We start from the raw sequence: 24,173 nt of genomic DNA on the forward strand, positions 1-24,173 counted from the left end.
AGCAGCCGCGGCAGCCGGACCCGAGCAGCAGTGGGAGAGCGCGGCGTCCCCTCCTCCGCCCGCGACAATGACACCAGCTAAAATCTCAGTATTCTGAAAGAAATCCTGACACTTAAAGAAAAATATCAGCTAGTTCAATTGAGGCCTATAAGAAGGTGTCTCATTACCAAGGTACCACACAAGAAACATCTCATGATGTGTAAAACTAGTCAGCAACCCATTCAATCCAAACAAGCAAATAAATATGTATGTATTTATAAAAATGTAATCTAGAAAAATGGTTAAAACAACAAAATGATACAATGATAAAGAATTTAAAAATATCGCAGCTTGTTTTTAACCAGTAAATCATATTTTTGATCATGCATTCACTGTACAATACATACACACAATACTTATAGAGGTGCATAGTATAAAGATTTTTTTTTTTTTTCCAATTTTGGCAGCTTTTGGATAATGTATGACACTGTTTGTCTATGCAGTGCTGTGGATCAGAGGTTTAGGTCAGGAAAGACACCTGATATAAGCCATTGACGAAACTTCAAAAAGTGGGAATGGATCATAACTGAAAGCTTCCAAGTGCCAAATCCATAAAAGCAAGCCCCCTCTACTCAATATCAATAAAGGGGATTGGTGTCCCCTTATGGAGCTGAGGGGCTGTTTGTCCCTAACACATACCTGCTCCGACCCTCTTGGGCTAGATTAGAGGGAAGGTCCCAGGCATGCCTTTCTTTATCTATAGTCCACAGTGCCTTCGAGGAGGTCCACATGTGTGAATGGTCACTTGTGGGGGTTAGTTGAGGTCTGTGCTCCAGAGCTTGGATGAGGCCACTTTTTTTTTTTTCTCCTACCAAGGAGCCTTTAGTAACCTAAATCCTGTTCTACATACAACCCTTATGCTAAGTGGTCACTTCCTTACTGCAATTTTCACACTAGCGGCTGGACCTAGTGATGACTTTTCAGCAGTCTCATGATCGTCACAGAATTTTCAGCTGTCTCATTATCATACCAGACAGAATTACAATAATGGATTCTACTTATCTACAGCATGAAGAGTCTTTTTATTATTTTTGTTTTTCAGGGTTGGTTATATGCGAGGAGCCTAATAATCGCCTGGACAAGTTTGTGGGGACACTCTGCTGGAGAGGAATGAGTTACCCCCTTGATGTCGATAAAATCCTCCTGCGAGGTTGTACCATCCGCAACACAACGTATTGTCATGGCCTCGTACTTTTTGCAGGTAAAATCTCCAATGACCTCACTCATCAATGCAAAGTTTATTGTAATGCCTCCTATTTATTTAGGTCCGGTATTTTTGGTTTATTTTATGATTATTTTTGGAAAATAATTTTGCCTTTAAGTTCTTTTGTGTTTTTTTTTTTTAATTTAATTTTTGTAATTTTTATTTTTAAGGCGCTGACACAAAAATAATGCGGAATAGTGGAAAAACAAGGCTAAAAAGAACAAAAATTGATTATCTGATGAACTATATGGTCTACACGGTAAGATGAAAAAGACAAAACTTAAGCTTTTTTTTTTTTTAATGTTTGTTGCTACTGTGTGCTCCACGACTGTAGGGATAGAGGAGCTGCAGTCACACCTTGCATTTCGTTCAAGGGGGGAAAAAAATAGTATTTTCCCCCGCAGAGAAGGACTATAAATTTTCACATTTGGGTACATATTTTGTGTTGGGAGATAGGAATTTTGTACTAAACCTCTACTATATATCTAGCTGTCAATTTGTGTACATCAAAAATTAGGTGTAAAAAAAAAAATTAAAATAAAAACATTATTTTTATTTTATTTTTATTTATTTTTTTAAATCACGGTTCCTGCTCCAAATCAGCTGCCTTCATTTATGCAGCTGTGTCATCTGGCTGTCAGAAGCCACCACTAGGGGGAGCTCCAAATCATCTGGCTTCATTCATGTAGTAGCCATAAATGACCCAAATCTGGCTGTCAGAAGCCACCACTAGGGGGGAGCTCCAAATCATCTGGCTTCATTCATGTAGTAGCCATAAATGACCCAATTCTGGCTTTCAGAAGCCACCACTAAGGGGAGCTCCAAATCATCTGGCTTCATTCATGTAGTAGCCATAAATGACCCAAATCTGGCTGTCAGAAGCCACCACTAGGGGGAGCTCCAAATCATCTGGCTTCATTCATGTAGTAGCCATAAATGACCCAAATCTGGCTGTCAGAAGCCACCACTAGGGGGAACTCCAAATCATCTGGCTTTATTCATGTAACCATAAATGATACAATTCTGGCTTTCAGAAGCCACCACTAGGGGGAGCTCCAAATCATCTGCCTTCATTCATGTAGCCATAATGATACAATTCTGGTTATCCAAAGCCACCACTAGGGGGAGCTTTTTGGCAATCGTGTTATGCTGATATAATTGGAGGAAGTGTCCCACCATTTTGGGGTCCCCCCCCTCCTTCATTATCCTTCCTTACCATACATATACTAGCAGCTAAAAAATCACTTTTATAATCCAGTTTCATGAAAAGTTTTGTACTGTTTTGGCTTTCATAAACTTTTTGGTTTTTTTTGCACATTCAACATTAATCTGTTCTTTGGTCTTAAATCAGCTAAGAGGAGCTAAAAAAAACCCAAAAACCTAAAAGAGTTAAGGACTGTAAATGACGGTCATATTGAGCTCCCTGACTGACCCTAAGTTAGTTCATTCTGCAGTTGGCAATAAACGCAACTCAGATGCTCAAGAAGGCAAACGATCTAAATATTTATTCTGAGAACCAATTGTAAGAATGATTTTTAGCCCCTATTACATGAATTTAAGCAAAGTTCCCAAAAGTGGGAAAACTCCTTTAAATTCCATATTTAGAGAGCTCCCTCTAGTGGTGCTGGTCACTAACTACAGTCATTGAATAGTAGGAGATATAAATGGCATAATGTAATGGGTTTTTTTTCTCCATCAGATATTTGTTCTCCTCATCTTGGCATCGGCTGGACTTGCTATTGGGCAAACATTCTGGGATGCAAAACTGGGCCTAGCTAATGTGTCATGGTATCTGTACGATGGGAAGGATTACGCCCCGTCATACCGAGGCTTCCTGGCTTTTTGGGGTTACATCATTGTTCTGAACACTATGGTACCCATTTCTCTTTACGTGAGGTGAGATCATTATTCATGAACGCAACTTGCTATCGCTATTCTTTTTGGGAGGGGGGTGGGATATAATCAATACATTTATACACCACTACGGGTCATAAGTCCACTGGGATAAGATGCGTCAAATTAATTTAGAGGAATACGACTGATCATGATTTTGGCGCGTGTACTAAAAAATTGGGAGAAAAATTCCAAATGTGATGAAATGTTGCAAAATAAAAATTGCAATGTGGATATTTATTTATTTATTTTTTTATGGTGTTCATTGTGCAGTAAAAATGTCTTTGCAGCGTGATTCTACAAGTACTATTGTAGAGATACCAAGCTTGTATAGGTGGGGTTTTGTTTTTTTAGGTTCATCGTTTTGTGGTGGGGTAATTTTTGTTTCTCCTTTTTGTTTTTCTTTACTTAACTAAAGGGAAAAAAGTCACTGGTTGACAATTGTTATAGGTCATAACTTATTTTTTGTTGATTTTTAGCTTTGGTAGGTCTTGTACTTTGCAAGGCAGGCTGACATATTTTTTATATATATATATATATATAGATATAGATATAGATATAGATATATATATATATATATATATATATATATATATATATATATATATATATATATATATACAGTGTATGTATATGTATGTATATGTATGTATGTATGTGTATATAGATATATATATATATATATATATATATATATATTAATGTGTGTATGTATATATATATATATATGTATATATTACATACATACATAGATACATGAGAGAGGGATAGAGATAGGTATACATTATTATATTTTATACATATATACATTATAAAATATATATTCTAGATTCTATTTTTTTTCCCCCCACTTTTTTTTTTTTTTTTTTAAACCCATCTAGGGGACTTGAAACTGTGTCCACTTATACAATTTACAGCAGTACCATATTATTGCAGTATATAGTAAAGTCCGTAGTCTTTTATGAATGCCAGCCACAGGCTAGTGTTCATAGATAAACCATCATGGCATCTCATAGCATGACTCGGCTTGCAGCAGTCATCTGCTTGGAATAATGCAGGCTCGGCTCCTGAGCCCGCATCAGAGAAAGGGAATCCAATATTGGATGTATTAGTACATCACATGGCAGTAATTGGGTCACTATGTTGCCCTGGAGTAATTTGCACCAAATGTATGAGGGAGGTGCAACCTTCAACAAATATGGAGAGATGCGATTTAATAAAGTACCCACAGATTTAGTCGGAATTACACCACTTTTGAGAAATGTGAATCAATATTTTCAGAATTAACATCTAATCCACCATTGGTAAAAGTCCCTTCAGTGCCAGTGTTGATGGTACGCCTCAGATGACTCCGTATGTCTCCTCTTTCTTGAAGGATATATGTGAACTATCCTGGCCTGTTACCAGCCTCAATATGTGTTGTCATAATGGCAACAAGTACCTGGGCCAGGGGTGGATCTGCATCTTAATGGTGCATTGTAAAATCCAAAATTTGTTAACCCAAGTATAAATTAAGGTTTTGAAGTAGGGAAGAGAAATGCCAAATATCAATTTTATAAGGCTATCTACTAATAAGATTTGGTTTCTCTTGATCAATCACTTGACATGACAGGCCCGAATCCTGAGGCTGCACTACTTGGTGACTCTGGTGACAACATGCTTCCTTCTGATTGTGTTAGGTGTAGTGTTGTCAGAAGGAGCTGTTGTGGACCCTCTGTGGGTATTCAAATTACAAATGTCCTCACTTATAGGCACATAGTTTCCAGCAAAAATACAGATACTGATGCATATGATGATCTAAATCCACACAAGGTTTCCATGACAACCAGGCTCCTGATACAACCATAGGCCCAATTCTCTTTCAGCTTCAAATGGTCCAATATCCCATATTGAGCTCTGAAGAGGTCTATGATGACAAAAGTGTCACAATTATATTGATTTAAATACGATATTTCTTAAGATATCTTGCCCTGCAACATAAGCATAGACTTTTGTTTTTGCTTCTGGTAGATATGAGACATGTTTACTCATGGGTCTACATTAATCTCTTTTACTGAATGGCTAGAGGTCAATTCATCAGAATCTTTCAGTCGTGCAGCCTCAGGCTACTGGCCTGTGATGTCATTCAATCAAATATATATATATATATATATATATATATATATATATATATATATATATATATATATATATATATATATATATATATATATACATATATATACTAAAAATGTAAAAGAATGGACACGTAAATCTAGTAATATATATATATATATATATATATATATATATATATATTACTAGATTTACGTGTCCATTCTTTTACATTTTTAGTATATATATGTATATATATATATATATATATATATATATATATATATATATTTATATACTAAAAATGTAAAAGAATGGACACGTAAATCTAGTTTCAAAGCTTTTGTACGAACTGAGATTCACAGCAAATAAAAATAGTATAGCTGAAAACGTCATCTTGTCCTTCAGAGAATAAGCCACCATACAGCTCCGCCAGCGGTGAAATTAAAAAAAACTCTCCGAATATAGCGATGGAGAAGCAGTTATTTTTTCTATATAATTATTTTTATTTTGTAAAAGCAGCAACACACAAAACACAGGTGTAGATAGATATATATATATATATATATATATATATATATATATATATATATATATATATATATTATATACATACACACATACACACACACACACACACACACACACACACCGCTGACCAGAAGACTAAAGCTGTCCGATCACTTCTACCACACGGTGAAAAGTATAACCCACTCCCCCCTGAATTGCTGGTTTTGGTTCATTCAGCCTCCCGAAAATCAGAATAGAGGGCAATCAATAATGGTATGTGCCTGAAAATAATACCAGTAAAAAAAGTCAACTCAATAAGGATGTGGTCTCTTTAAACAAAGTGAGGCGCCCCTGACGGGTCAGGTGCCACATCGTCCCCGGATCCGCTCCCCATTGACTTACATTGGATCGGATCCGGACTTCTTTCACAACCCGCGACGGATCCGCCGGACCCGGATTATCAGCAATCCGCTCAGCTCTAGTTGCTAGACATTTTGATAACTTGACATTGGGAATTGTTATGAATATGAGGCGATTAGCCATGTCTGAAAGAATCCGCAAACTTTAATGGGGGGATCGTTAAGTGGTAACTGTCTTGCTTGCTCCCAGCTGAGAAATTAAGAAATGTTTAAGATCCGAATATTTCAGTGCTGAATCTTTTACATGGTTTTGCTATGTGTAATGATTACGTGTTGTTAGTTTAAAAAAATTTAATAAAAATATATTAAAAAAAAAAAATCAACTCATCCAAAATATATGGTAGTTAAAAAATGCCTTGTTTATTCCAAAATAAAGTTTTTTACATGTGTGATAGTAGTCAAACATAAAAAAAAAGATATAAAACTGGTATCGCGTATCGTTGCCATCACAGCACCTTAGACCTCTTTCAGGTCTGTGAAAAACCTCAAATGTTTTGCACGGATGTGTAAAAGGTGCGTAATACAGGGAGAACAGGAACTTTATGCTCACTTGTCCATTGCGTTGCTGTCTGTGGTGCTGATGTCTTCTGCTTTGTGGTCTCTGGCCCTGCTGACTCCCCGCTGCTGCTTCCTGTCCTCGGTGCAGTGAATATGTGATGAGCTTAATGAGCGGGGGTTGGAAGGAAGTGACAGCAGCGGCAGAGACAGCAGCGATGAAGAAGGCGAGTGTCCATGTGATAACATGCATGTGTGCGCAGACACATTGATTTTAATGAGTCTACGTATATCAGTGTCTCCGGTAGGTGTGAAAATGGACGTCACACGTACCGGAGACATGGATGTTTGAAGGGGGCCTTAAAGAATAAATCCGCCTAATCACTTATACTGCATGGCTAACGGCATAAAAATAAATTTTAAACAGATTCTTGACCTGATATTGATTTGTTCATCCTTTCTCCAAAATATCGCAGTAAGGCTCAGCTCACATTTATCCTGCGCTCTGCACTGAGCACTTACACTAGAGATTGAGTAAAAATCTCTGAAAAGGAAAATTTGCTGTAATGAGACAGAGGGAGTCACAATTGGACACTGTCTTATTATCCAGCTATGTCCGTCTTTTTAAGTGTGCATTAAAGTGCGGTCGACCACAGTTTTGTGCACTTCTGATCATACATACTCCAGACAGTAGAGAGTAACTCTGCTGCCTCATTATAATGATTGTATCACTCAGGGGTTTCATCTGATTCACTTCATTCAGAGATTTAGATGAAAAGCCCCGATTTGAAGTGCTCAGCGTAGAGCACAGGATAAATGTGATCTGAAAGTTTTGTCAAATGTTCCCAATAAAAGATTCAATCCAATCCGCACAAAAATAAACCCAAACTCATGTAATTTCTCTAGATAAATTATTTATTTTAGAGATGTGGTTTCTGAAATTGGAACACACGTGGTGTGTTTTAAATTGTTTAGAGACATCAGAGGCTCTGCAAAGGCGACATTGCGTACACCATCGATTCCAGCCAATTTAGCATACAAAAGTCAAATGGCGCTCTTTCCCTTCCAAGCCCTGCCATGCACCCAAACTATAGTTTTCTCCCCACATGTGGGGTATCGGTGTACTCAGGAGAAATTTCACAACTGAGTTTACTGCCCATTTTCTCCTGTTACTTTAGCCCCAAATTTTTGCATTTCCATAAAAGTAATATTTTTGTGGGAAAAAGTTAAAATTTTTATTATTTTTTCTAAAGATTTCAAATTGCTAAAGTTTTCAAAATTTTGGCAACTTTTTTTATTTTATTTTTGTTAATTACATGTAGGAAATATTTGAGCTGATTTATTTATATTTTTTTTCATGAGTTGATTTTATGTCTTTAGTGTGGAAGTGATTCGTTTGGGCCAGAGTTACTTCATAAACTGGGATTTGCAGATGTACCACTGTGATAAGGACACACCGGCCAAAGCCAGGACCACAACGCTGAATGAGCAGCTGGGACAAATCCAGTATATCTTCTCTGACAAGACTGGGACATTGACCCAGAATGTCATGACTTTCAAGAAATGCACAATCAATGAAGAAACCTACGGTGAGTTCCTTCATGTATGAGTTTTGTGTTTTTTATTGTTAAACTCATACCTATTGTGGTCTATGGGTCTGCTCACATGTCCATGTATTTTTGCAAACCGAGTGATCAATAGCAAAACTTAAAGACATGTCTGAATATGATCTGAGTCACGGATCAAAATCGCCAAGTATATGAGGGGCTGCTGCTAAGTCTTTGGCTCTGTGATATTTTTTTTGTTTCTATGGTAACAAATGTTACATAACATGAAAGCCTTATGTGTCTAATATATCTTTTCAAAATATTGTGTTTGTTGCTTATGGTAACGGTGTTCTACGCACGTGGGAAAACAAAATGGTAGAGTCTAATGCGATAATTCACAACAACTGAAAGTAGAGGAGGGATAAAATTCTTGTTTGTGCAAGGAAAGTCCACGAAGGATATTCATGGTGATATGTCGCAGGCATTGGGGGATCAATGCCCTTCATAGTCCACAATTAAGAACTGGGTTGCCAAATTTAAAAAGGGCCACTCCAGCACCAATGATGAGGAACGTCCTGGATGACCGAGAGTGGTTGTTGTTCCGGAGATCGTCGATGCTGTGTACAACCTCATACTGGAGAATCCACGAATTTCAGCTAAAACAATAGCAGACATCATAGGGATTTCCCGTGAACGTGTTGGTGTCATTATCCATGATTATTTTAACATGAGGAAGCAATCTGCAAAGTGGGTGCCCAAATGTTTGACAACAGATCAGAGAAGCAGCGAGTGAAAACTTCCCGGTCCATTTGTCAGCGTTTCCGGACTGATAAGATCTTCCTGGATCGACTGATCACTATGGATGAGACCTGGATTTATTTGTATGACCCTGAAAACAAGAAACAGTGAAAGAGAGGAGGCACAGTGGTTCTCCTCATCCAAAGAAGCTCAGGGTGCAAACCTCAGCCACTAAGGTGATGGCATCTATTTACTGCTGGTGAACTACCTTCAAAAGGGTTCCACCATCAATGCAAGGTATTACATTGAACTTTTGGACCAATTGAAGACCGCTCTGAAGATCAAAAGGCGCGGCAAGCTGTCCAAAGGAATCTTGTTCCTGGAAGACAACACCTCCGCTCATAACGCACAAGCGACCACGGGAAAACTGGCAGAGCTGGGCTTCCAGCTGGTTGACCACCCACTTTATTCACCAGATCTAGCTCCCTCTGACTATCATTAGTTTCCAAACCTGAAGAACTCCTCAAGGGTACCAAATTTCACATTTCTGATGCCATGGCTGATACTGATGCCTGGTTTGAGGCACAACCAAAATCCTTATTTTTGCTAGGCTTACAGAACTTGGAATACGGATGTAAGAAGTGTGGAGAGTATGTGGAATAAATATACAGTTTCATCATCCTATCTCGTTTGTTTCTGGATAAAGCTAAAGACTTATCAGCAGCCCCTCATATGTTCTTTCCTTGTCATGATGAGGGTGAAAGAAGTGACTGGTCAATTCTTCAAGTGGAAGTCGGCCCTTTGTTATATGTACAATTCAAAGCCCAAAAAATGAGCAGCCAAAAACAATAAAATGACAACAAAGAAAGCGCTTCAAGAAAAAACATGAACCGCATTATCCTGAAGTGTTATTTTCCAAACTTGTGGAGGGATGCTGATATCTATAAGGCCCCTTGTGCACATACCCTTTATTGGGAAAAGCTTGAGAAACTGGCAACAGTTTTTATCATTTTTTTTGCAAAGGGTGTAAAAAAAAAAAAAAAAAAAAAAAAAAAAAAAAAGACGCTGATCGAACACAGATGAAACTCTGATCCAAAAGATTGCTGAAACTCGGTCAGTTTTTTGTGAGTTTGGAAAAAAAAAATCTGAAATGAGCCCTAAATGATATCAAATCTAAACAAAATATTGAAATGTCCATATAGAATCACCACATTGATCTTTTTTTTTTATGTTACTTTACACTAGGAAACCCCCCATGTAATTAGAGATAAAATTATAGAATTTTTGTTTTAGGTGAACAAAGACAAGAAGCTGGAAACAAGTCTACATGTAATGAGGTATGTCATCCCTTTTTTCTGCTTTTAATAGATATTTCTGGACTTCCTAGTAATTACTCTTTTAAAGAACTTTAGGTCACCCCCATCAAGCCTAAATAGATTATAATAGGGCGCAAAAAATTCCCTGATAATTAGTGATGAGTGGGAACTACCATGCTCGGGTGCTCAGTACTCGTAACTAGTGATGAGCGGGCACTACCATGCTCAGGTGCTCTGTACTCATCGTAACTAGTGATGAGGGGCACTACCATGCTCGGGTGCTCAGTACCTGTAACTAGTGATGAGCGGGCACTACCATGCTCGGGTGCTCAGTACCTGTAACTAGTGATGAGCGGGCACTACCATGCTCGGGTGCTCAGTAATCGTAACTAGTGATGAGGGAGTGTGGCGCCCCTGACCTGGTCAGGCACCACTGAGTACTGCACCCATGCTGGGGGCAGTGTAATACAGGTAATCCAGAAGGCTGACCGAGGTGTGACTACACAGGCGCATAGTAATCAGGTCTCACACATTGACCTTTGAAGGGACTCCTGAGAAATTCCAGGAGGGGGCGTAGCCTCCATGTCCACTCAAGGGGTGTGGTAGAGAGCCTGGTTGCTAGGTGGCGTAGGCAGGCACAGTGGAGAGAGGAGTGAGGAGTAGTGATGGGCTGTCCGGCTCTTTTTGGTGATCCGGTTCCTATGGCTCCGTTCACCAAAAAGAGCCGGATCTTTCAGCTCGTTCTCGGCTCCTTATTAAATATGTGTTCACCCCAGGTTTGACAGCGAAAAGAGCCGTTTAGATAATTTTAGTGGCTCACACTAGTGATCCGGCTCCTGTCGTTCACAGCAGGGAGCCGGATCTTTGTGTCGGATCATTCGCGACCGACACATCACTAGTGAGGAGTCTGGAAGTGGAGCTCAGAGAGAGCAGACGTGCAGAACCCACTAGTGAGCCAGTTTAGAGTGTGCAGCTCAGGGAGAGCAGACACAGGCAGTAGACCCTGGAGTTGGAGCACTTGAACAGCGTCCGCGCAGTGACTACCGACGGGGAAGATCGGTCACCTGGTAGTGCTTCCCGAAATCCACCAAAGGCTAGAGAGAGCAAAGAGGTGGCAGAGTAAGGGGACTGCCAGGGAGGTACCAGACCCGCAAGGGTAACAGGTCCCAGTGCAGAGATAGATTCACCTTTCTTCGGCCAAACCTGCCGGTGGGGGCACTCCAAACTTCCAAGACAACACCCCAGAGTCCGCAGCCACGTAGCAAAGAGAGGGCTCATAGTTCACAGGAGGCAAGCAGCCGGAGCGACCTAGTCCAGGCTACAAGCAAACGGGCCAAAACAAGGGGAGAACAGGCAGCAGCAACTTCCCTGGGTGACCCCCGTAGGGACTTCAAGTCGCGGTCACCACAAACACAAAAGGGCTAAGGATGGCGAGTTGGTAGTCGCCCTCATCAGCCAGCCGGAAGGATTCCTGGTTCCAGCCTGGTTCTTCCCAGCTATGCCCGGGTTACTCACCCTGCCACCTAATGTGAGTAAAACCCCTGAAAGACATTCTGCGACTTGTGGTGCCACACACTTGCACAGGGCCCTGGGGCTTGCCTTACTCTCGGGAGGCCACTACAACTGACTGCACCCACCATCAGCCCCATGCGCCCCTAATCTGCAGTGGCGGTCACCATGACCGCAATATCGAGAGTGGCGTCACGACAATCCTAAGAGAGGATTCCCTACCTGTGACCAGACTGTACCATCCCACGTGGAGTCCCTGAAGGTAATGCACCGACACAACACCTGTGGGGCTTCACATCAGCACTACCATGCTCAGGTGCTCAGTACCTGTAACTAGTGATGAGCTGGCACTACTATGCTCAGGTGCTCGGTACTCGTAACTAGTGATGAGTGAGCACTAATGTGTCACCCTGGACAAGCCAGGGGCCACAGGTAACAACACCACCACACCCCACATTCCCTGCAGGCACATCAAGGTCAGAACACAAAATCCTTGTTGCCTTCCCCAGGGGCTGATGTCCACACCAGGGGGTGGAGCCAGGCGGTTGGTCTCCACCCACCAAGGAGTTCACAGTCCTGGAGGAGGGAAAAGGAGCAGTCTAGTCTAGTTTGGACAGTGAAAGGGAGAGGAAGAAAAAGTGGAGTAGTGAAGTGGCAAGAGAGCAACTGACTGATAGCGTCCGGGTATGTGGCCCGGGCGAGACAGCAAGGTTGGCAGACGGCGGTGACCGTCTGCAGGAGCGGCCTATTGGAGTCTACCGTAAGGACCGCGGACGGGTGGTGGCCCGGCGGTACCGGACCCGTACACAAAGAGAAGCCAGCACCAGTGGCAGGGGCCTTTCGGACCCCGGCAAGGCTTGGAGTCGCCGTGAATTTGCCGAATCCGTCAGTGAAGGGGACCTCCTGGGTTTCCAAACAACTAAGTCCTGATTGAAGGCAACAGTCCAATCAAGTGAGAGGGACACCGCCACCGCCAAGGCACCAGTTCCTCAGGGCCAGCGCCTGCGGGCAAAAAGGGGCTCCTCCGGCCTATATCCAGGTCGGGGAGCGGGTTACCGGTGGGAACCCATCGATACCAACAACCGTACATAGGTGCAGGGAAGAGACAGTCACCGCTAACTTGCAGGGAACAACAACACCGCAGCCGTCCGAGGGACCCGTCCAGCCAGCCACTTGTTTTACCGTGAACTGTGTCATCATCATTGGGCTGAGTGAGTACCTCCGTGCCGTGCGGCACAGCGCTGCCCCTGCGACCCTGCACCTCATCAGGCCCCGGGACAACCAAAACCCCTACCCACGGAGGGGAGATTAACAACCAAAGCTGCTCCCTGTCACCGTCCCCGGGATCCCCATCCGGAGCAGCGGTGGTGTCACCAAAAATCACCACAACCGTGGGTGGCGTCACGGACAATAAATCCCCAATATCCAAATCCAAACCCCTTTCACTCACGGGCGAGGAGCGCCGCTCGAGTCCCCGGGATCCGGCCCATCGCTCGAGCCACCGAGCAGCAGCAGCCGCCGTGGAGCAGCGGCGGCCGGACCCGAGCAGTGGGAGAGCGCAGCGTCCCCTCCTCCGCCCGCAACACTATCGTGCTCGGGTGCTCGGTACTCGTAACTAGTGATGAGGGAGCACTATCGTGCTCGGGTGCTCATGACAAGCAGTTGTATGTTTTGGATGAGCGCAAGTTGTGTACAGAGTAGAATGGAAGTCAATGGGGAACTCGAGCACGTTTTGGCTTCTATAGCCTCTATGTATCATAGTCTATGGTAGACTATAGAAGGAGATATCGGTGAATCAGTCACTGAGCGCTTTCTGAAGGCAGAGTCTCTAAAGGCTTCTGTCGCGGGCGGAGGAGGGGACGCAGCGCTCTCCCACTGCTAGGGTCCGGCTGCCGCTGCTCTGCGGCTGCTGCTGCTCGGTGGCTCGAGCGATGGGCCGGATCCCGGGGACTCGAGCGGCGCTCCTCGCCCGTGAGTGAAAAGGGGGTTGGTGTTGGGGATTTATTGTCTGTGACGCCACCCACGGTTGTGGTGATTGTATGTGGACACCACCGTTGCTCTGTATGGGCTCCCGGGGACGGTGATAGGGAGCAGCTCGGTTGTTATTCCTCCCCTCCTTGGGTAGGGGGTTGTTTGTCCCGGGGCCCGGTGATGGGGGTAGGATGTTTGGTGCAGGTGGGTTCTGGGGCCTGTTGAGGTGCAGGGACGCAGGGGCAGCGCTGTGCCACACGGCACGGAGGTACTCACTCAGCCCATGGATGATGACACAGTTCACGGTAAACAAACGGCTGGTTGGACGGGTCCCTCGGACGGCTGCTGTGTTGATGTTCCCTGCAGTTAGCGGTAACTGTCTCTTCCCTGCACCTAAGTACGGTTGTTGGTAGTGATGGATTCCCACCGGTTAGCCCACTCCCCGGCCTGGATATGAGCCGGAGGAGCCCCACTTCTCTTGCCCGCAGGCGCTGGCCCTGGGAAACTGGTGCCTTGGCGGTGGCGGTGTCTCCCCTCATGGTCGGACTGTTGCCTTCAATCGGGACTTTACTGCTGAGAGACCCGGAGGTCCCCTTCACTGACGGATTTGGCAATTTACGGCGACTCCAAGCCTTGCCGGGATCCGAAAGGCCCCTGCCACTGGTGCTGGCTTTTCTTTGTATACCGCTCCGGTACCGCCAGGCCACCACCCGTCCACGGTCCTTTCGGCAACCTCTGATCAGCCTCTCCTGCAGACGGTCACCGCCGTCTGCCAACCTTGCTGTCTCAGTTCGGGGCACACACCCGGACTAACTTCAGGATTTGCTGTTACTTTTCCTTACTTCAGCTCTCCTTCACTGAGCTCCTCCAGAGCCTATCTGCTCACAAGCTCTCCCTGAGCTGACTTCACTCCTCACACTTTCCTCCTCCAAACTAATCTGCCTGTGTTTCCCTCCTCCAGGACTGTGAACTCCTTGGGGGGTGGAGACCAACCGCCTGGCTCCACCCCCTGGTGTGGACATCCGCCCCTGGGGAAGGCAACAAGGATTTGTGTTTTGACCTTGGTGTTCCTGCAGGGAATGTGGGGTGCGTGTGGTGTCATGACCTGTGACCCCTGGCTTGCCCAGGGCATCACACTTCCATACATTTTAGACTAACATCGGCTGACTCCGTTGATTTTTCAATATTGATGGGGGTTTCCCAATTCTCCCTTGAGAGATGCACGCCATATATCCTATTTCTGACTTCCGATCCTTTTTGTTGGCACAGGAGGACTCTGTCAGCTCTCTCATGGAAAATACAGGAGCATTCCTGTGTTTGGAGGAGTTGGGAGAGAGCGTGTACGTGTCATCAAACATGTTTGAGGACTGAATCCGGTGACCTGTTGCTGTATGGTCGGTTCCTCTATCTGCTGGGCTATAACCTTTCCTTGCCTTTCCAAATGCTGATTGTCTTTGTTTTGCCTTCTTGGTTCACTCCTTTTATAGCTGTTACTCATTTTTCTGTTTTGGTGTGCCTGATCACATTCTGGGTTGGGTTTTATATGTTTATCTTTTATTGCCCTTCTTTGCTGGCTATACTTTTTAGCTGGAGTTGTGTTTAGGAGTTTTAGATCCTCCTCTAAGGAGTTTACCTTAGTGGGTGAACACCTGTTTAATTCCTGCAGTTATTTCAGTCTTTTTTCCTTCCTGGCACATTTTTCCTTTCACCTCTCTGGGAGGTATTATGGGATCTGTATTTGTAGCTCTCTTTAGCTTACCCTCTCTACCTTATATGAGGTGTGTTTTTAGTTTTCACACTCTCTTGGTTTTTGTATTATCCTGCACATCTTCCTCTCCCTTTGTTGGAAATGTGTTGTAGCCTCCACTCTGGTCCTTCAGGAGGTACAAGAAACACCTCAACGGCCTTTTAGGGAGTCACGTCCGAGGTAGAGTTTTGAGTTGTTTGGCTAGGGTCTCCCTAGTCTGTACAGGGACAAGTTGGGTAGGTATTATTTATTTATTTTTATTTAATTTTTTTGACCAGTGTGTGTGTTTAAAATCATAACTGTGGATCATTCATTGGACAGCTCTCTATCTATTGTGTGTGAGGGGTTTACCCCTTATCTCTAGTCTCCTGAACCAACTTCCAAGACTAGTTGAACTTTTCGATGTGGACAAAAATCAGTTGATGGTTCAGGGGAAGAAAGATGAGAATTACAGACTTTGCCGTCAGGAAAAACAAAAAAATTAGCTTCCAAATCTTCATAATCCTTTTGTTCTTTTTGACCTGCAGGAAGTAGATTTTGGCTGGAATCCATTGGCCGACCCAAAGTTTACATTTGGAGACCATTATCTGATTGACCAAATCCGGTCAGGGAAAGATCCCAACATTCGTCTGTTCTTCAAGCTCCTTGGCTTGTGCCATACAGTAATGGTGGAGAGGTCGGATGGTACGCTCTGTTTTTTTTTGTTACTGATATATATATATATATATATATATATATATATATATATATATATATATATATATATATATATATATATATATATATATAATATTATATATACCGGGTGCGTGTGTTTGTGTGTGTGTATGTGTGTGATATATATGTAAAATTTATATTGTGTTTGTGTGTGTGTGTGATATATATATATATATATATATATATATAAAATTTATATTGTGTTTGTGTGTGTGTGTATATGTATGTATGTGTGTGTGTATATATATATATATATATATATATATATATATATATATATATATATATATATATATATATATATATATATATATATATATATGTATATATATATATATATATATATATACACACACACAAACTATAAATGTTATAATATATATATATTTTAATATAATACACGGTATAATATATATGTATATTGTGTTTGTGTGTGTGTGTGTATATGTATGTAATGTAATAAATAAAATTTAATGTAAAATAAAAAAAAATTATATTGTATGTCTTCCATCTTGATTCTAGGCGGTGAACTAGTCTACCAGGCGGCATCTCCAGATGAAGGGGCACTGGTAACTGCTGCTAGGAATTTTGGCTTTGTGTTTCTATCCAGAACCCAGAGTACTATTACTATTAGTGAACTGGAGAAAGAGGTCACCTATGAAGTACTTGGTATTCTAGATTTTAACAGTGACCGAAAGCGCATGTCTATTATAGGTAAGCTTCAGATTTTTAGTTTGTGGGTTGTTTTTTTTTTTTTTTTGTTTTATAGAGATAGATGGGTAAATATATAAAGAGGTTATAGCACCAAATCCTCTGCATTGACGTGAAGCTAAATTATGCAATTCTGGCTTCCCACAGACACCACTAGAGGGAGCCGAGGACCATATTGCATACTTGCTCTTAAAACATAATGCAGTTTGCTCTCCATAGTGGTGTCCGCAGACATACAGTATTTTACATTTTACCTTTATGTCTAAGCAGGGTATATTCACCTCTAGATCAGAAAAATATAATACCAACTGGTGTATAAAGACATAGTGTGAAAATAATCTCTGAAAATGTAGATCCTTTTCCAAGCATAGGTTAGACATTAGTAATAAGTAAATCCTCTGAAATTAGAATTCGGCACTTCAGCCAAATTTGGCCAGAAAGTTTGATCTACGTAGATTTTTTTTCAATGCAAATCGAATTTATAAACCTAAGCAGAATAACTATTGGACCCGATTCATCAAGACCAGCGTTGTTCACACCGGGCTTGATCATAGGCACCTGATTTATTAAGAGGTACCGGAGCAGAATTTGTGGGGTCTCCATGCCCCTTTGCACCACTGTCCCATTTTGGCACAACTGGTCTGAAGATGTCAAAAGTCACATTTTTTTGTATAACTCCAAATTGCATAAAAATGATGCAACTTTTCAAAATTTTGGTGAAATTGCTTTGATGAATCGGGGCTATTTTTTTTTTTCTAACCCCCAAAAAGATGCAGCATGTAAAACATGAATAAAAAGTATGAAATAAAAGGTTTCTTTTTATTTCTTTAAAACAGCGCCTCCATTCTAGTCACTGGCTGCATCTGGTATTGCAAGTGAATACCAGCCATGTCCCAAGAAAAAATGTCAATTTTCATACATAAAGTTTCCCAAAATTCAGCACCCCAATGCCTGCTGGATCAACCTGAACAAGCCCATTATAAAATACATTGTTTTTTCTCATCATACATTTCATTTTATTTTACAATGCTATGAATTTTACAATGACTAAGCCTTATTTCTTTCTTTTTGCCATACAGTGCGGGAACCAAGTGGGAACATCAGACTGTACTGTAAAGGGGCAGATACGGTTATATACGAGCGTCTGCATCCTGATAATCCCATTAAGGATTCTACCCAGGAGGCGCTGGATGTGAGTTGGAGATTGGAAATATAACTGTTTTTTTTTTTTTTTATGTTTTGAAGGTTTCTGGGTGAGAATTAGGGGATCTGTTTAGTCTCCTCGGGACCCCTTACCCTCTACATCAACTACTAGTGATGGCGCCTGGACCTGGCAAGTTTCCAGGCCTTCTGAGACATTCTTGTTTTGGTCATAATTACTTTTAAGCCCAATCTGATTAACCACCCAGGAACCCCTCCCCCATAAAATCCAATTCTGGTTTTCTTAGTGTTAGGATATTAGACTATTCATCTCTAATTGGTGGGATCCCAATGACTTAAATTTTTAGGCTAAGAAGCACAGTAAGGGATTTACCACCAATAATCAGAAGCACAGTAAGAGACTGACCACCGATGATCAGAAGCACAGTAAGGGATTTACCACCAATAATCAGAAGCACAGTAAGAGACTGACCACCGATGATCAGAAGCACAGTAAGGGATTTACCACCAATAATCAGAAGCACAGTAAGAGACTGACCACTGGTGATCAAAAGCACAGTAAGGGATTGACCACCGATGATCAGAAGCACCGTAAGGGATTGACCACCGATGATCAGAAGCACAGTAAGGGATTGACCACCGATGATCAAAAGCACAGTAAGGGATTGACCACCGATGATCAGAAGCACAGTAAGGGATTGACCACCGATGATCAGAAGCACAGTAAGGGATTGACCACCGATGATTAGAAGCACAGTAAGGGATTGACCACCGATGATCAGAAGCACAGTAAGGGATTGACCACCGATGATCAGAAGCACAGTAAGGGATTGACCACCGATGATCAGAAGCACAGTAAGGGATTGACCACCGATGATCAGAAGCACAGTAAGGGATTGACCACCAATGATCAGAAGCACAGTAAGGGATTGACCACCGATGATCAGAAGCACAGTAAGGCATTGACCACCGATGATCGGTTCTGACCCCAACAGCAAATGTTCAATTTTCCCTGCACTGCCTCCACAGGACAAGTGAGGAATTGCACAGTTCTCAATATAACGTATAGGCTGTCCATGTAATTGTGTTCCCTTATTACCCCCAGATATTTGCCAATGAGACCCTGAGGACCCTTTGTCTTTGCTACAAGGACATCAGCCCTGAAGAGTTCGTGAGATGGAATAAAAAATACCAAGAGGCCAGTGTGGCCATGACTGATCGGGACGAGGCTCTGGATAAAGTGTATGAAGAAATAGAGACCAACCTAGTGGTATGTTCACTAAATAAATATATATATATATATATATATATATATATATCTATATCTATATCTATCTATCTATCTATAATCTATATCTATCTATATATATATATATATATATATATATATATATCTATATATCTATCTATCTATCTATCTATCTATCTATCTATATATATATACACATATATATATAATGTGTATATATATATGTATGTATATGTGTATATATGTATATATATATATAATGTGTATATATATATATATATATATATATATGTGTGTATGTATATGTGTATATATATCTGCTTGACTGTTCTTGTATTATCACAGTTACTGGGCGCCACCGCGATTGAGGACAAGTTGCAGGATGGGGTACCACATACCATCTCTAAACTTGCTAAAGCAGATATAAAGATTTGGGTTCTTACAGGGGATAAAAAAGGTTAGTAAAGTTTTGTAATTGTGTCACTATTATGAGATGTCCATATACTAATGATCACTTCCATTATCACTTTAAAAAATGATTTTTGGGGTCCCCTTTAAATGAAGGCTCAATGTAATTTTGAGGTTGGCGCATAAAACAGGGCATGTAATTTATTATTTTTAGAGAACCATTGATTCCATGGTGATATACATGAGTAGCGGTTGCATACAAAATACTGATCTAAAGTGCAGTAAACTAACAATGACCGATGGGCAGAGAGAGGAGAGGGCCGTGCCATTACATTCAATTGTATGATGGGGAAGGAGACCCCAGATTGGGGGGTTTTGGCAGCTCCTGGTGGGGGTGAGTTGGCAGTGGGGTCATTGTAGGCTGTAGCTTTCTTGAAGAGATGGGTCTTCAAGTACCATTTGAAAGTTTAGAATGTGACGAATAATCGGACGTGTTGGGACGCAAAATTCCAGAAGAAACATGGGGGATACTCAGGAGAAGTCTTGGAGGCGGTTTGGTGAGGAACGTATAAGTGTGGAGGATAGGTGGAGGTCCTGGGAGGACTGGAGGTTACATGTTGGCAGATAAGCAACTGTGTTGGGGCACAAAATTCCAGAGGATACATGGGGGATATACGGGAGATGTTTTGGAGGCGATTGGATGGGATAGGAATGTGTAAGTGTGAAGGAGAGGTGGAGGTCTTGGGAGGACTGGAGGTTACATGTTGGGAGATATATGGAGGAGACAGATTATGGATGGCTTTGTAGGTCAGTGTTAGTAGTTTGAAGTGGATACGTTGGGGAATTCGGAGGCAATGAAGAGATTTGCAGAGGGGAGAAGTAGTGATGGGAGAGGTGGATGGACTGTACAGGAATGACCGTGTTAGCAGGAAGGCCACAGAGGAGGATGTTGCAGTAGTCGAGGTGGGAGATGATGAGGGTGGCACTAACATTTTAGTAGATTCAGGGTTGAGGAAAGGGCAGATTCTCTAAGTATTGTTGAGCTGGAAGTGGCAAGAGCTTGGATGTGCGGTTTGAAATAAAAGGCAGAGTCAAGTGAAATGTATAATTACGATAGATCCCACCACTGAAACCCCTAACAACATAAGATTGGGGTCCAATATCCCTCGCTTGAGCAGAATGGTGGTTACGTAGACGCGGTATTGCTCCGTTCTAATTCTATACCACTGCCAGAGATGGAGAGACGAGTACAGCACCCAACTATTAGACATTGGTGACCACCGCTCCATTCAATCACCGATGCTGCCCAATTCACATGTCTGATTTTGGACCCCCATTCTAGTGATTTGGTGGGGGGGTTCCAGAGATACTAGATCATATGAATGTGTTGTCCGTGGATCAACCATTAAGGCTTTTTGCGGAGTTTTTCAAAGTTGAAGATTTTTGAATTAGGAAGAACTTTTTTAAAAATCGCGAATGATCATCTGTCGCCACCAAGCCTTTCTGCAGCCAGCCATGCGTTTCCTCCACAGCGGCCTCTACAGGGGAAATCCATTATTGCGCGCCTGACTGTGTAATATTTTTGCTAATTTTTTAATGTGTTTTTCTGTCTTTTTGTTCTTAGAAACTGCAGAAAATATTGGCTTCGCCTGTGAGCTCTTAACGGATGAGACAAAGATTTGCTATGGAGAGGACATCAAGTAAGTGGCAGCGCAAAAATATAGAATTCTTGGTTTTTTTTTGTTTTTTTTCCGGAAATTCTCCATGTATCCACTGAGGAGTGCCAGAGGGGTTTCACCTCATTAAAGTGCCTTTTTATTCTGCCAATCAATCGTGTAGTCCCAGACTCCACTCACATCTATGACCTCAAAATTGGATTTCCCCTTTTAATAAATAGTACTTTATATAAAGATCATTGTGTGTAATATTATACTTTAGTAATAGGATGTTATGTCTAGTTCCTGATATTGCATTACCGTTAATATAACATTATTCCCACATCTCGGTACCATTAGACTCTTTCCTGTCCACTTTATGATCTAGATTGTGAGATATCTCTGCTCCATGTTTTCTCCCCAGTGCTCTGCTGCAGACAAGGATGGAAAATCAGAAGAACCGGCGAGGAGGCGACCCAGGAGCCAAAGCGGGCAACCCCGAACCCTTCTTCCAAACTGAGGAGAAACGTTCCCTAATCCTGACCGGATCTTGGCTGGTACGTCCTACACTTTTCATAAATATGTATGAAAAAGCATTGGCTTTAAATCTTTTATGATCGACGCCAGTGTAAGACCATGTGCGCACGTTGCTATTTTTTGTGACTACAAAGATGCAGCGTTTTTGGCCACTAAAAACGCACCCGCGGCAAAAACGAATGCGTTTTACCGCGTTTCGGTGCGTTTTGCAGCGTTTTTGATTTCTGCGTTTTGCTGCTTTTTTCCAATGCATTGCTTGGCTGGAAAATGCAGTAAATTGACATGACCATTTTTTTTTTTTCTCAGCTCAAAAACACAGCTAAAAAAACCCCCGTTGTGTGCATACAGCAATAATGAAAACTCTTAGACTTTGCTGGGGAAAGCAAAGTCATGCAGTTTTCATCCCAAAAAAGCACAAAAACGCAGCGAAAAATGCACTGTGCGCACATAGCCTTATACTTAAAGGTGAAAGGGCCCAGGAAAAATGTCAATGGGCTCCCTTCTGGTGCTGGCTAACAGCAGCAAATCCCATCCATCTGGGGCAGGGGTTGTAGCTACCGTATATGGGGGCAGAAGTACTCGCATTATGGCCTTCGCCTTCTCCTCCCCCTGTAAAATGACTGATAACTCCTCTGTATACTGTAGTTATCACAGGAGACCCCATTCACAATAGGTGATGTCACAGCTCACCTTCTCATGCACAATAACTGATAACACCTCTATATACAGTAGATAACACAGGATCCATCATTCACACTAGGTGAGAGCACAGCTCACCTCCTGCTCCTGTACAATGGCTGAGATCACCTCGATATACAGTAGATAATACAGGATCCACCTTTCACAAAGTGATATCGCAGCTGTCCTCCGACCCTCCTGACCCTCCAATGACTGATAATACGTATAGTAGATAACACAGCATCCACCATTCACAGCTCACCTCTTCCTCCTATACAATGACTTCTGTGTATAGAGGTGTTAACACAGGATCCACCACTCACTATAGACGATGTTACAGGTCACCTTCTTCTCCTCACGTACAATGTCTGATAACTCCTCTATAGACAGTAGATATCACAGGATCCACCATTCACAATGTGATATCACAGCTCACCTCCTCCTCCTGTACAATGTCTGGTATCTACTGTGTATAGAGGTGTTAACTCTGGATCCACCATTCACAATAATGATGTTACAGCTTACCTCCTTCTCCTCATGTACAATTACACATAACGCCTCTAGACACTGTAAACATCAAAGGGTCCACCATATGCAATAGGGGATATCACAGCTCACCTCCTCCTCGCTCTGTAATGATCATTCCCAGAACACTTTTTTATAGAAGTCAATGAATATTCCCATCTTCTGAGTTATTGGCCCATAAGATACAATGGGAACTGAAAGACAGTAAGGCAAAATAATAATTAAAGAAAAGTTTTTGGACATTCTACATAATTTATATCTGTGATGTACGAACTTAACGTCCTGACAATTGGGTCCTTTTACAAACAGAATGAAATTCTCCTAGAAAAGAAGAAAAAGAGGAAGAAACGCCTCAAACTGAAATTCCCCAGAACGGCGGAAGAAAAGCAAAAGGATCTGGCCGAGAAAAGGAAGATCTACGTCTTAAAGGAACAGCGACAGAAGAACTTTGTGGACCTGGCGTGTGAGTGCAGCTCTGTCATCTGCTGCAGGGTGACTCCGAAGCAGAAAGCCATGGTGGTCGAGCTGGTGAAGAAGTACAAGAAGGCCATCACCCTGGCCATCGGAGACGGCGCCAACGATGTCAACATGATAAAAAGTAAGGAGTTACCAGGAGGACGAGCTATACCGATCAGAGGTCCGATTTTCTGATAAAGACCTCCAAAGTCCCTGCTTAGCTCCGCAGCCACCACTAGGGGGAGCACAATGCATAACATTTTTTTTACAGCTCTAAATTACTCTGTTGTTCCTCCTGTAAATGTATGAATAAATTGACAATTGGGGATTTTACCCCCCTCCTTGTCAAAATGACATGTCAAGGAGCATTGTTGGCATTGATTGTAAAGTGTCAGTGTGAGGAATACACCACCAAGAAGTATTAACATGCAGTTATTAATGTATTCATACATTTCCAGGAAGTGTAACAGAGGAGCAGCCCAATACAGTGTCTTATAGGATGGGGAAATGCAGGTATTTACTAATAAAAAGACCTTCTAAAGAGGACCTGCTTGTTTTCCGGCCTTGCCTTAGGTTGTGTTTCCCATTCTATAG

At 42.1% G+C, this 24,173-nt stretch overlaps 1 protein-coding gene and 1 long non-coding RNA gene across 2 annotated transcripts in view; one reads left to right on the forward strand and one right to left on the reverse strand.

Moving 5' to 3' along the window:
- Positions 1 to 24,173, forward strand: part of LOC142256418 (phospholipid-transporting ATPase IC-like) — a 112,286-nt gene that overhangs the window by 77,449 nt on the left and 10,664 nt on the right. The window contains exons 10-22 of the mRNA XM_075328101.1: positions 1,082 to 1,240; positions 1,414 to 1,502; positions 2,943 to 3,139; positions 8,035 to 8,243; positions 10,233 to 10,276; positions 16,010 to 16,166; positions 16,722 to 16,913; positions 17,990 to 18,102; positions 19,177 to 19,341; positions 19,666 to 19,777; positions 21,353 to 21,428; positions 21,808 to 21,940; positions 23,433 to 23,721. Of these exons, the coding sequence (XP_075184216.1) occupies positions 1,082 to 1,240; positions 1,414 to 1,502; positions 2,943 to 3,139; positions 8,035 to 8,243; positions 10,233 to 10,276; positions 16,010 to 16,166; positions 16,722 to 16,913; positions 17,990 to 18,102; positions 19,177 to 19,341; positions 19,666 to 19,777; positions 21,353 to 21,428; positions 21,808 to 21,940; positions 23,433 to 23,721 (1,935 nt within the window). The remainder of the gene's footprint in view (positions 1 to 1,081; positions 1,241 to 1,413; positions 1,503 to 2,942; positions 3,140 to 8,034; positions 8,244 to 10,232; positions 10,277 to 16,009; positions 16,167 to 16,721; positions 16,914 to 17,989; positions 18,103 to 19,176; positions 19,342 to 19,665; positions 19,778 to 21,352; positions 21,429 to 21,807; positions 21,941 to 23,432; positions 23,722 to 24,173) is intronic.
- The window catches only part of LOC142256428 (uncharacterized), a 104,316-nt gene that overhangs the window by 61,846 nt on the left and 18,297 nt on the right, over positions 1 to 24,173 (reverse strand). Inside the window, exon 2 of the long non-coding RNA XR_012727524.1 lies at positions 23,217 to 23,317. This is a non-coding gene — a long non-coding RNA (uncharacterized LOC142256428). The remainder of the gene's footprint in view (positions 1 to 23,216; positions 23,318 to 24,173) is intronic.

This window comes from Anomaloglossus baeobatrachus, chromosome 1, assembly GCF_048569485.1.
Source record: "Anomaloglossus baeobatrachus isolate aAnoBae1 chromosome 1, aAnoBae1.hap1, whole genome shotgun sequence".
Classification (NCBI taxonomy): Eukaryota; Metazoa; Chordata; class Amphibia; order Anura; family Aromobatidae; genus Anomaloglossus; species Anomaloglossus baeobatrachus.